This window comes from Notothenia rossii, assembly GCF_949606895.1.
Source record: "Notothenia rossii genome assembly, chromosome: 2".
In the NCBI taxonomy this organism is placed as follows: Eukaryota; Metazoa; Chordata; class Actinopteri; order Perciformes; family Nototheniidae; genus Notothenia; species Notothenia rossii.
Genome location: NC_136904.1, coordinates 3,861,758 through 3,875,879, shown reverse-complemented (window position 1 = coordinate 3,875,879; position 14,122 = coordinate 3,861,758). Strand labels below are relative to the sequence as shown.

Genomic DNA, 14,122 nt, shown 5'->3' with positions numbered 1-14,122 from the left:
ACAGAGTTCCCAGGGAGTTACTTTGGGAAGTGCTGCAGGAGTATGGGGTGAGGGGGTCTCTACTCAGGGCCATCCAATCTCTGTACTCCCAAAGTGAGAGCTGTGTCCGGGTCCTCGGCAGTAAGTCGGACCCATTTCCGGTGAGGGTTGGCCTCCGCCAGGGCTACGCTTTGTCACCAATCCTGTTTGTAATATACATGGATAGGATTTCGAGGCATAGTCATGGGGAGGGGGTCTGCAGTTTGGTGGACTAAGGATTGCACCACTGCTTTTTGCAGATGATGTGGTTCTAATGGCTTCATCGGTCTACAGCATCGGTTCGCAACCGAGTGTGAAGCGGTTTCTACTCTAGGTCTCTACTCTTGTTTTGCTCGATCTCAGTGCTGCATTTGATACTATTGACCATGATATCTTCTTGCAAAGACTAGAGCACTTAGTTGGCATACAGGGAACTGCCTTAGGCTGGTTTAGGTCCTATCTATCTGAACGCTCTCAGTTTGTACGTGTCAACGATGAATCTTCCACGCAAACCAAAGTTACCCATGGATTGCCACATGGCTCAGTGCTCGGACCTATTTTGTTCACATTATATATGCTTCCGTTAGGCAATATTATAAGGAATCTTTCTGTAAATGTTCATTGTTATGCGGATGATACTCAACTATATTTATCAATCAAGCCTGATGAAATTAATCATCTAAATAAAATTCAAGACTGCCTCAAGGACTTAAAAACGTAGATGACCTTAAACTATTTGATGTTAAACATGACCAAAACTGATTATCAGGGTGTACAAAGAAGTCAGTCAAGTCGCTTCAGTTGATTCAAAATGCTGCAGCTCGTGTACTAACTAGAGTTAGGCAAAGGGACCACATTACTCCTTTTCTGGCTGCCTTACACTGGCTCCCTATAGAACACAGGATAGAATTTAAAATTCTTCTTCTCGCCTACAAAGCTCTTAATGGGCAGGCGCCATCTTACCTTAAATAACTCATTATACCCTACTGTCCTACTAGGGCATTGCGTTCCAAGAATGCATGGTTGTTGGTTGTTCCTAGAGTCTCTGAAAGTACAATGGGAGCCAGAGCCTTTCCTTATCAAGCTACACATTTGTGGAATCAGTTTCCAGTTTGTGTTCGGGCGGCAGAAACCCTATCCGTTTTTATGAGTGCGCTTAAGACCTTCCTTTTTGATAAAGCTTATAGTTAGGGCTGATTAAATTCAGCCCCTAGTTTTGTTGCTATATCTGTGTACTCTCATGTTCCGATTAACCTAGTTTCCCCAAATGTCTTTCTTTTTGGTGTCTATATACGCCGGGATCCGGAGTCATGGATGATCCTGTTGCTGCGGTCCTGTGTCCTGGATCCCGAGCCCTGGATCTTGAGTCGTGGCTGTGGTCCTGGATCATGAGTCCTGGATGGATATCCTTGTGGATTTATCTTCCTATTATACACACATGCATTTCCAAACATTTGGACTACCTATGTTGCAAATGTATTATCTTTTCAATTTACACACGGCATCTATTGCACGTCTGTCCGTCCTGGGAGAGGGATCCCTCCTCTGTTGCTCTCCCTGAGGTTTCTCCCATGTTCCCCTTTAAACTGTGGGTTTTCTCCGGAAGTTTTTCCTTGTACGATGTGAGGGTCTAAAGACAGAGGGTGTCGTATTGTCATACTGATATTCTGTACAAACTGTGAAGTCCACTGAGACAAATGTAACATTTGTGATATTGGGCTAAATAAATAAACATTGATTGATTGATTGATTGATTGATTGATTGATTGATTGATTGAGCAGAAAGCAGTGGTGTGGTTTCTATATGAACAATAACAACTACAAATAACCTTTAACAAACAGGTATTTCATAACTGCTTACAATTTTAAGGAAGACATTTAAACTATTATTGGCAGTCACAGGCTGTTGTGAACTAAACACCACTCACTCTGACATAACACTTCACTGAGTGATTTAACTCATACGTCTAACTTTCAGGTTTTACTTTTCAGCCGCAGACCCCATGTCGCCTCTTTATGTGCGTTCCTCGTACTACTTGTGTACTTTAAAGCGGCACGGCGTTGTTTACAATGTGCGAGCGATTTTTCAAGTTGACCGTCTTTCTTGAAATATCCGAAGTGTTGCCAAATGTTTGATTTGTTGGTATTTTTCGGTGCGCTGTGTTTCTTATGGATTCAGATTTGGGTCAATATTCTAGAGCGCAAAACAAGGTACTCACGAGTGGAAAATGTACATGAAATGACCCTCGCGCGCAGATTAAACCCCCGCGAGCAGCGACAGCCCTCATGCTCGCTCGCGGGAATGTCAGCCACACTCGCTCGCGGAGTCTGTCTGCGCGCACGTGAAAAGTTTCTCACACTTTGGGGTGGAGCCACTGGACTTTGATTGACAGCTGCCAGGAAGCCCAGAGTTGCCCGGTTTGATAAATGCCTGAACTATCAATTAATTTGATATAAAAAAAATTACACATTAATTCTAGGAGTGTAATGCTTTTACAAACACTATAGTAATAATATGCATTCATTATGACAATATCATACTATTACTATAGGAGTGTTCTATAGTGTGTTCAAAAAACAACTACAGAAACACTATATATTATACTCTAGTACAGGGGTGGGGAACCTCCGGCCTCCGGGCCGTATACGGCCCACGAGACAATTTGGTACGGCCCTCGAGATAATTTATAAACAGACGCAAAAAAGAAAAACATTGGAGAAATCTAGACCGCAAAAAATTAAACAAGTGAGTGCCTGTTTTTCCTAGCCAAGGTCAGGGTCCTTGAACACAACACGAGCCTAACGTGTCATCACGTGGTATTATGTCTCGTTTGATAGGGGTGCAGTTCTGACAGAGAGCACCAGATCGCCACTCCGGCAATTCATTAATTGCAGTACCCATAAGGAGCTGTACACATGCCGCAGTTTTTGCGTGTCTGTGTCTTTAGTTGAAAGCCCAGTGGCAATCTGTTCATCTGTCATACGGATCATACAGTCAATAACTTTGTTGTTATTAGCATCTGGTTAGCTAGCTCTGCTAACGAATATAAGAAACTTTTTCTACAACCAGTGAGGTAAAGGCACATCTTTATATGATCATTATAGTTATAAAAAAATAAGAGAATAAAGTAAACAGGTATAAAATACTATATGACAGTAAAAAAAGTTGTTATTAATAAACAAGAATACAGTTTGAAAAAGGAGCGATTTGTAAAATATCCATATAGAAAAATAAATCTGCTTACAGTTCTGTTTCATATGGGTGTTGAGAGATGTATCCATAGATCTCCTGATGTTGCTCTCAAAGTGCACCAGATTGATGCTTTTAACTTCAACATTAAGAAAAACAAAATCTTCCCGGGGGAGCATGCCCCGCGGAGGTTAGGTCCCCCACCACTTAAATCATGTCCACATGGATAGGAAACTAAATACATTTGCACACATCTTGTGTCCATATCTTTCTGTTTTGGTGGTCATGCCACAACCGTGCACGTAAATACGCGAGTCATGCATTGGTAAGATATCTGGATTAAGAGGTTGTTTTTTCTTTGCACAGCATGAAAGAAAGGCCAAATTAATGGGCTGTGATTTTAGTATTTTTAAGCAGAGGTCAATAATTTGTACGGCCCTCGGAGGATGTTGAAAAAATTGAAATGGCCCTTGAGAGGAAAAAGGTTCCCCACCCCTGCTCTAGTAGTACTATTTAAAATAATATAGTCTTAATACGGAAACAGCAACAAAAAAAACCTATAGTAATACTTTTACAAACACTGTAGTAATAATATGCATTCACTATGACAATATCATGATATTACTATGAGTGGTCTATAGTGTGTTTAAAAAACAACTATGAAACACTATATATATATTATACTATAGTTATACTATTTAAAATAATATAGGAATACTACAAAGATCTAGATACATAGTATTACTATTGAAATATTATAGGGCTAACTAATAAAATGGCACTACAGAAAAAACTATAGTAATACGATAGCAGGTGAAAAATACTACAGAACACTACAAACGTACTATAGGACACTATACAACTCTTATAGTATACTGTAGTAATACTATAGTTCATTTCGTATGGGAGGTGCGTACAGCAGACAGTAGCTAGCAGTTTTCGACAGATACAGCCCACTCAAAGATATATTGTTTTATATAAAATTAATTAATTAATTTATATATATATATATATATATATATGTATATTAGCTGTACACTTTACAAATATGATGTTTTTTTATGGACATCTTTACCATTCAATCTCGTCGAACTTATATTGCTGCTGTCACTCCTCAGCTCTTGGTAGTTCAGGCATTTATCAAACCTGGCAACTCCAGGTTTCCTGGCAGCTGTCAATCAAAGTCCAGTGGCTCCGCCCCAAAGTGTCAGAAACTTTTCACGCGCGCAGACGGACTCCGCGAGCGAGTGAGGCTGACACTCCCGCGATCAAGCAAGAGGGCTGTCTCTGCTCGCGGGGGTTTAATCTGCTGCGCGTGAGGGTCATTTCATGCGCGTGAAAAAGCACATTTTCCGCTCGTGAGTAGCTTGTTTTGCACGCTAGAATATTGACCCAAATCTGACTCCATAGTTTGTCTTTCTCCTTGACTTCCATGTCATCATCATCATCATCTTAATTTAAAGAGACTCTTGGTCCATTATTACAAGACATACAACACTCAAATATAAATTAAAAAAGGAAGTTATACCAATGTTTCCACAGAGGTGACTGGTATCGTACAGCACTGAGACATGGATTTGAAAGCAGCATAATGACAGAGTTATGAGAAACATTCAATCGACAAATTAATTTGTACATCGGATTTCTCAAGAGTGCATGGAGCGTGTTGACTCGTGCATTACAAAACATTTCACCTGCACTGCACCACCTTGGTTTTCTAAGCAGCATACGCAAACGGTCATTATATGCAACCTGGAGCTTCCGGAGGCTCGCCTTCTTATACTTGACCCACAAGGGGGCAGTATAGAGAGGAGTGCAATAAGCTCTAAAGTATTACATCTACTATCTCTATCTATCTAGAACTATTCACATCTTAAACTGCACTGTAACTTTTATCCATGTATTTTTTCTTTTAATGTTTATTTTATTATCTTTTATTTTTAGTGACTGATTTTAAATGCCATTTTCTTAATGTCTTTCATTTTTTGTAAAGCACTTTGAATTGCCTTGTGTTGAAAGGTGCTATATAAATAAACTTGCCTTGCCTAAAGAGTTTCACCTTAACCTTATCACCAATATCATTTTCTAGCCAACATGTTGGCTTGTGTATATAAGACACGCCGCTGTCTATACATGTCATCATCATCAGCCATTAAATCTGTGATGATGTGTCCCAGATACTCAGGGGCGGAGCTTCCTACAGGCAATATAGGCGGTTGCCTAGAGCGCCACCCAGAGGGGGGCGCCAAAAATTGCAACAAAAAAAAAAAAAATTTTTTTTTTTTTGCTTGGCGCAGTTTTGGCGCCCCCCCTCTATATCTGCAACCATTATTCTTACATAAAAAAAAAAATTCTAACATAAGGGAAAATGAGCCAAAAATCTAAAACGGTCGGTCGGTCTAAGAGCCTCGGCTTTAGGTGTTCACAGTCAGAATATGCTAGAGCGCTGTGCATTGATGGGTATCGGTCAAGTGTTTATAAAATTGAGCGTTGAGGAAAGAAAGACTAATGTTAGAGAACTATGAAGAGGCAAAAGCCATCTGGGGCGCAGTATAAAAACAGAAGAAAAGAAGAAGAAGAGAAACGTGCCAAGGTGAAAGGTATGCAATTTTGATTGTATTGTCAACATTAGCGAATGGATCATGTAATCTTGCTAGTTAGCCAAGCCAACGTTAGCTAGCCAGCGTTTGTTATTGCCATTCAGTCGAAACTGTCATAAGGCTATTTTCTTTGTGTCATGAAATAGAAATATTAGTAATAATAACAATGTTAGTTTTGGTGTAGCGAGCTAGCCAGTGTGGTGGAATGTTAGTTAGTTGGTAACGTTAGCTAACGTTAAGTTTACCTCAGAAAGCACATTGACTATCCGAGTCAAACATTTGCCAAATTCAACCCTGTCATAATGTGCGCTAACGTTAGCTAACTAGCTCAGTGGTTCTCAACTCCAGTCCTGTTGAATGTTTTCGTTCCAACCCAGAACTAACACACCTGATTCAACTGTTCTAATAAGATAGGCACAGCTCTTGATTAGTTTAATCAGACCTGTCAGGCTGTCCTAATGCTTAATAACTAAATAATAGCTACATTTAACAAATGGAAATTATTCAATGTTGATAATACACATTTTGTTATATCATTTTAGATTCACTTTTAAAATATCTGGGACCATCTGCTGCATCAGTTGACAAGGAACCGCCATGCACCTCAGCTGTGCCGGCTTCCTCAGGTGAGTGCAATGTGTCAATAGATGTTCCTGATGATAAATAATTGAATGTGAAATCCAGTCAATATATTTGCTCTTGTGTGTTCTTTCTATATTTATAGACGTAGAACCACATGAAGGAACGTCAGAACAGCAAGCTGCTCATCCTGATGAGATGACCACTGATTCCACCCTGCCACTGACCACTGTGTCTGTTTGTTCTGGTGAGTACAATATGTCAATAGATGTTCCTGATGTGATGATAAATAATTGAATGTAAAAATGACTGTCGTGCCATTTCTAATCCAGCCAATATATTTGCTCTTGTGTGTTCTCTATATATGTATAGGCCCAGAACCACTGCAAGGAACGTCAGAACAGCCTGCTGCATCTCATCCTGATTGCACCACAGATTCCACCCATACACTCTTCTCAGGTGTGTGCCTGATGAATGTAAAGATGTTTAGCTATAAACCTAATTGTCCTCATGCTTTCAAATAATTGCTTTCTGTTTTTATTTACATTTTACACACTGTCCCAACCTTTTTGGAATTGGGGTTGTGTGTGTGTGTGTGTGTGTGTGTGTGTGTGTGTGTGTGTGTGTGTGTGTGTGTGTGTGTGTGTGTGTGTGTGTGTGTGTGTGTGTGTGTGTGTGTGTGAAGATATTGTGAATATGAGGTGAGAAAATGTGCTTCACATGCCCTCCAGATGCAGCAAAGACAGACGATCCACTACCAACCGATCCTGCTGACTGCCCTTCACATCTCACAGACACAATGAGGACAGAGTTTGTTCGGAGAGGACCATATCAGATAACACCTGATTTCATTTTCCCAAGGAGAGATGATGGGAGAAGTTGCCACCACCAGTACTTCAGCAGGACCTTAGTAAATGGAGAAAGGATCAAAAGAAGTTGGGTGACATATTCAAAAAAGAAGAACAGTCTTTTTTGTTTTTGTTGTCAACTTTTATCTCCAAAACAAATTCATTTAACAAATGCAGGACTGTCGGATTGGAAAAATGCAAGTGCTGCTTTGACCAGCCATGAAAATAGTCCGGAACACCTGAACAATTTGGCGTCATGGAAAGAATTGGCAGTTCGATTAAAACAAGGTACAACAATAGACAAACAAGAGCAGGCCATCCTTGAGGCAGAGAAGAGTCGGTGGAGAGCAGTGCTGACACGACTGGTTGCTATTGTACAGTCTCTGGCAGGGCGAAATATGGCATTGAGAGGAAAGACAGAAATACTCCACTCTCCTTCAAATGGAAACTTTTTGAAAGAGGTTGAGCTTTTGGCGCAGTTTGACCCAGTGATGAAAGACCACATCCACAAGATTAAAAGTCAAACATCCCACCACAGCTACTTGGGCAAAACCATTCAGAATGAGTTGATTGAATGCATCAGTGGAAAGATTCTATCAACAATAGTGCAAGAAATAAAGAAATGCAAGTACTTTTCCCTCATTTTAGATTGCACCCCGGATGTTAGCCACACTGAACAGCTGTCAGTAGTCATCAGAATTGTGACACTGGAAGAAGACCCCCAGATTAAAGAGCACTTCATGGGATTCCTAGTAGCAGAGGAGTCCACTGGTGAAAGTTTGTCCGCCCTGATTTTGAAGAGGCTGGAGGAGTTGCAGATTGCCTTTGATGACTGCAGAGGACAGTCATATGACAACGGCGCAAATATGAGAGGGAAGAACAAGGGAGTACAGGCCAGGCTACTGCAGTTGAACCCAAGAGCTTTGTTTGTGCCTTGTGGGGCACATACACTCAATTTGGTCATTGCTGATGCTGCCAAAAGCTCCAAAGATGCCATATCATTTTTTGGCATTGTGCAGAAGCTATACTGCCTGTTTTCTGCCTCTACACAGAGATGGGCCATCCTCAAGAAACACGTCAACCTTTCACTCAAAATGTGGTCAGAAACCAGATGGGAGAGCAGAGTGAAAGCTGTGGAGCCTCTGCGATATGAAGCCGCAGCTGTGAGAGAGGCACTGCTTGAGGTGAGAAACCAGGCCAAAGACCCAATCATCAGGATTGAAGCCCAGTCTCTGGCAGAAGAAGTGGGGTCATTCCGCTTTTCACTGTGCACAGTGGTCTGGTATGACATGTTAAGTCAAATTCAGCAGGTGAGCAAAGTCCTGCAGTCCCAAACAATGCAAGTGGATGTAGCAGTAAGTCTACTGAAAAAGACTGAAAAAGCTCTCAAATCCTACAGAGCCACAGGCTTTGTGGCTGCACAAACATCAGCCAAGGACATGTGTGAAGACATGAATGTGGATGCAGTCCTTGTGCAAAAGCGGCTGAAGTCAACAAAGAGGCACTTCTCATATGAGTCTCCTGATGAGCCATTGAGGAATGCCTTGCAAAATCTGGAGGTAACGTTCTTTAACGTGGTGGTAGATGCTGCAGTGTCAGCACAAAAGGAGAGGTTTACCACTCTTGAACATGTGCAAGACAAGTTTGGCATTCTGTACAACTTCCCAGACCTGCCACACCAAGAGCTGATGAAGCAAGCAGAGGCACTTGCACACACCTTAAGCCATGGAGGGCAATCTGATTTGGATGGGAAGGAGCTGGCTCAGGAGTTGGAAAATGTACCTGACTTGCCATCAAAGAGCATGACAACTCTTGAGTTGTTGAAATTCATACACACAAAGCAGCTCACCGAAATATATCCCAACTTGTGTATTGCTCTGCGGATCAGTGCAACGCTACCAGTAACAGTAGCTTCAGCCGAGAGGAGTTTTTCCAAATTAAAACTCTTGAAAACATACCTGAGGTCCACCATGGCTCAAGAACGCCTCAGTGGTCTGGCTGTAATCAGTATTAACCATGAGGTTGGTGGTCAGATTTCATATGATGATGTGATTGATGACTTTGCAGCGAGGAAGGCCAGAAGGATTGCACTGTAAATGGAAACCAGTAGGAGCTAATATGTAGGCCAACCTTGTGTGATGATAGGGAGTGGAATGTAAATAGTTCTTGAGACAAAGTGAATTTGTAATTTTTATGTATTTGTTTGTTTATTTAGCATATTATATTTTGATTATTTGACATGTGTAACATATTTTACAATACAAAATTTTCTTTTAAAGCAAATGTGCACGTTATTTTATTGTTTGTTATTGTTATTATTATTATTGTTTGTTAGCTAAGTTGTTTGTTTTAATTCTTTAGTGTGCACTTTACATTTCTTCTTAATTTTCTTTGAAAGCAAATTTGCACATTCTTTTATTGTTTGTTATTGATATTATTATTGTTTGTTAGCTAAGTTGTTTATTTGTTTTAATTCTTTAGTGTGCACTTTACATTTATTCTTAGCTCTTGTTCTTGCTTGTAATAAATAAAGCTGCAGTACTTTACTGTATAACTGTTAAGATGTTTTGATATTTTTTTTGGGGGGGGCGCAGTGGTGAAGCTCGCCTAGGGCACCAAATGTGCTAGGTCCGCCCCTGCAGATACTTACGGCCCGTCCACACACAGGCATGAAAAAAATCTTGATGCTGGGCGTGTCTGAAACTTGGCGATGTCACGCGCCCAAGGCGACCAACAAGCAATCAGGAATCTCCCAGGAATCTCTATATGTTATATATTATGCTTATACTTATTATATTATATATTATATTATTATTATATTAATATATATATTATATATATTATATGTTATGCTACATTACTAGCTGTCCATTCAATGTTAAAACGAAGTAAACTGGATATAAACTCCCCATGAGAACAGGTGAAAACCTACCAGTTTCACCAACTGTCTCTGCCACCTCCTTCCAAGCCTGGTTCCTCCGGTTTAGGTCCGGATAGGTGAACAGAGAGCATTTGTTAAGGACCGGGACATTTCCTACAGCGATGATTAATTTATCCTCTGTTTTATGACATATGGAAAAGACCTGCAGTATCTGCATACCCGTGGTTTGATTGGCTAGCGCTTGTACTGGCGGGATTTGCATAAACGGGATTTGATTGGCTGATGCCAGCTTCGAAAGCATCGGGAGCATCAAAAGTTGAACATTGCTCAACTTTTGATGCTCACGATGCTTGCAAAGCCATGCTCCGCTCCCCACAATGCAGTTCGGCGAAGATTAAAAATCTTTTACGTCACCCTATTCAAGTGAATGGGCGAAGCTTTGAAATATTTTTTTCATGCCTGTGTGTGGACGGGCCGTTAGTGTTACAGCAAACAGACAGCACCTGTCCTGACAGATAGAATGTTGAAAAACAAAGGTTCTTATCCCCTTTTGCTCTGCAGATCATTACAGCGCTCTTCTTAGCATTGTATTTAATGTAAAATTTGACTCCATAATCAGAACAAACATTTAGCAACTGTTGAAAACCAGCACTGCTAGGAGAAACAATAGCCAGATCATCGGCATACATAAGATGGTTTACAATCACATTACCAATCACACACCCTGTTTTACAGACACTTAAATCATCTGATAGATCAGGGGTCGGCAACCCCTGGCACGCGTGCCAGCATTGGCACGCAACCAGTGGCACTCTAGGAATAAGTGGAATAAGTGTGCAAAAATCTTTAAATTGTATTTTCGGATCCTGAACGAGACCGCCGCCAGAGCGCGTCTCCCCGTTACCTGCAGAAGGAAGCCATGAACGCAACGTAGCCCGCTCTCTTTAACTCCAGGTGACTTTCTGCCGCTTTCCTCCGTGGTGCAGTGCTGATCGTTTCACCACGGAGGAAAGCACTAAGCTAATTGCAGTACCCATAAGGAGCTGTACAAATGCCGCAGTTTTTGTGTGGCTGTGTCTTTAGTTGAAAGCCCAGTGGCGATCTGCTCATCTCTCATCGAAATTATATGCTACAAAGGGGCGGACTGGCCATCTGTGTGTTGAACTTTCCTGTCGGCTCCCAGATCGTAGTCGAGGAGGGCAGAAGAAACAAGCTTTAGGTTCAATAACCCACTTTAGCTTAAATGACTGGAGAGAGGCGAGCTCTTCTTGGGAGGCCGTTGCATTTATTTAGCTGTTGTTCTGTTTCACAAAATACATCACAGACCTCTGTTTTTCTGCTTCCTCATTTCACTTCCAGAAACATACACACGTTCCCTCACTGTCGCTCTACCATCCACCCGAACACACATGCACAAGCCACACCCCTCTCTCTCTCTTAAAGGGACAGCGATCTCATCTAACTCTGACTCCAAATATCATAACATGTGTGCTCTGGAGAATCACAGAACGGACGATCGTCCTTATTATTATGCCGTTTAAACAAATTATTTAAATGTGTTTGTTAAATTCGGCATCATGTAAGTTGCGCTGACAGGTCCACACACTGCTTCCCCGCAGCGAGGCTCCCCCGCCCTCCTGCTGATAGTTGACGAGCGTCAAGCTCCTCAACCCCCTCCCCGTTGATGATTCTCGATCGTTGGCACGCTGATAACAATTTTTTTTTTAAATGGCACTTCATATCAAAAAGGTTGCCGACCCCTGTGATAGATCATTCATATAGATGTTAAAAAGGCATGGTGAGAGGAGCCCCCCCTGGCGGACTCCATTAACAACACCAAATGGTGCAGAGGCTGCCTTCCCCCATTTGATCCGCATGCTCTGGTTGGCATACCAATAAGCCAGGATCCTAATTACACTGTTAGGCACACCCCTTTGTCTCAATTTTAAAAACAGTTTATGATGGTTAACTCGGTCAAAAGCCTTAGAGGCATCAATAAAACCAATCAGAACAGTGGAATTCTGTCTTCTATATGTTTCTACCATGTCCTTCAAAGCATAGATGCATAGCTCAGTACCATGCTTAGCCTTGAAGCCAAACTGGTTATCTGAGGTGAAGAACATAGTCTATCTAACAAAATTCTTTCCAGGACTTTGGATAACACACTGGCTAGAGCAATTGGTCTATAGTTATCCAAGCTCCCTACCTTGCCCGCTTTGTCCTTAATGACAGGGACCAAAGTAACAGTCAACATGGAGTCTGGCAACACACGTCATGTGTCATGAGGCCGGTAAAACAAATGGCAAGAAGAACTGCAACCTTTGGGCTTGCCGGTTTAAGGTGCTCTACATTGATTCGGTCAGAGCCGCATGCTTTGTTATCAGCTAGTTGTGCAATTGCTCGATAAACCTCTTTAGCTGTGATTCCCACTGTGTCACTTTTCACAACATTACCAACTTTGTAGGGGTCACTTTTAACACAACTAAGTATAGTAGAGTAATGTTGCTTCCACAACTCAGCTATGTTATCGGCTCCAGATACTCCCTCTATGGTACATGGTAACGATTAGGGATGCACCGAATATTCGGCCGAAAATTGTTAAAAAGGCCCTTTCGGCTGCGGCGACAAGCACGGCGCGCGACCATGCTCACGGCTGGCTCACAGCCAACATGTCTGCCGCTTGGAGATATTTCAAAATATCAGAGAAAGAGGCACGGATTGCGTTTTGTAAAACGTGTTCAGCTGACATTTCTCGAGGGGGTGTAACTGCAAAGACTTTCACCACTTCGGGATTATTCCACCACTTGAAATCAAAACACCCGGACAAATATGCGGAGTAAGGTCAAATCACAAGCACTGACAGCAAGAGATTGTTCAGCGCTGCCTCTCATGTGCTTGATGAGAAGAGGAACAGACTTATGGCTGATAAAACAGAGAAGCTACTGTTCATTAAAAATAACCTCCCACTTTTCCTTAATAAGTAGACAAGGCTGGCTTATCATAAGCTTATCTAGTTCTACATGTCTACTCTATACCCACTTTCCTGAACAATTTTCATTGTGAGTTATAATTCACCATCTCAGGTTATCATTAGGGGGAAATGACAGCAGCACACTGTTCAATATATTGTACTTTCGGTATCTAAATGATACAATGTTGTTTACATTGCTCATGAGGACATACCACCTTATTTGCAGATTCTTGAAATTGTAATTTAATTTGTAATTGGTTATGGATTTTGTATCCAGTTTTCACTTTATGTATCTTTATACAATGTTTACTACTTTGCTTATGAGGACAGACAGCCTTATTTACAGATTCTTGAAATTCAATTGTAATTTCATTTGTAAATAGTTACATTCATGTGGATTTATCCAGTTTGCACATTTGTATGCATGCACTTATAGGTGTATTTGTTGTTGTTGAAGGCCTGGCTGTTAGTCTTTATTTACACTATTTTGTTGTAGGCCTACTGGCCTAGATGTTTATGCAGTTTTAAAGCACCTTGGCTTTGTTCTGAATGCACTTTGTTGTAGTTATCCTACAGATAAAAGAAAATGCACTTGACTTGGAATTAATGTACTGTATGCATTCAAAAGTGCTGAATAAATGTTTTTTGGACCCATAATAGTGATTATTATTTCAGTTAAGTTTTGCCATAATCATTTCTTTTTCCATAATCAGGTAGCAGAACAACATTGGTAAAAAATGTATACATTATATATATATATTTCTATTAATCATTTTCGGCCTTTCGGCATTCGGTTTTCGGCCAACTGTTTCCTATTTTCGGTATCGGTTTCGGCCAAGAATTTCCCATTCGGTGCACCCCTAGTAACGATGTACTGGCCCTGCTCAGAGCTCTCATGTGTGTTGATAACTGAGACTCTCGGCCTCCGTAGTGCGAAGCACAGATCAAAGATCATCTCTGCTGAGTGCTGACAGGATTTTATATGAATTAATCTGTTTTTTACCGATGCAAAGACGCTACAATCGATGCATCGCG

The 14,122-nt window shown here is 41.2% G+C and overlaps 2 protein-coding genes across 4 annotated transcripts in view; one reads left to right on the top strand and one right to left on the bottom strand.

Annotated features, from left to right (window-relative positions):
* Positions 1-14,122, bottom strand: part of LOC307028544 (uncharacterized protein) — a 143,189-nt gene that overhangs the window by 107,665 nt on the left and 21,402 nt on the right. The gene's annotated exons all lie outside the window — the stretch shown is intronic.
* On the top strand, positions 5,584-9,427 carry LOC307028541 (zinc finger MYM-type protein 1-like). Of its 2 annotated transcripts, XM_079663648.1 has the most exons (3): positions 5,584-6,634; positions 6,760-6,846; positions 7,119-9,427. In XM_079663648.1, the coding sequence occupies exons 1-3, from the start codon at positions 6,586-6,588 to the stop codon at positions 9,329-9,331; spliced, it is 2,349 nt and encodes a 782-aa protein (XP_079519774.1). In that variant the 5' UTR covers positions 5,584-6,585; the 3' UTR covers positions 9,332-9,427. The 2 variants fall into 2 exon arrangements, with proteins under 2 accessions (XP_079519774.1, XP_079519773.1); XM_079663647.1 differs by lacking the exon at positions 5,584-6,634 and having other exon boundaries at positions 6,642-6,846.

Bases quoted from the DNA above. Each gene is read 5' to 3' on its own strand.
- LOC307028541 (XM_079663647.1), top strand. From the start codon at position 6,693: ATGACTGTCGTGCCATTTCTAATCCAGCCAATATATTTGCTCTTGTGT. The intron at 6,847-7,118 runs GTGTGTGCCTGA...CATGCCCTCCAG, and splicing joins CACCCATACACTCTTCTCAG to ATGCAGCAAAGACAGACGAT.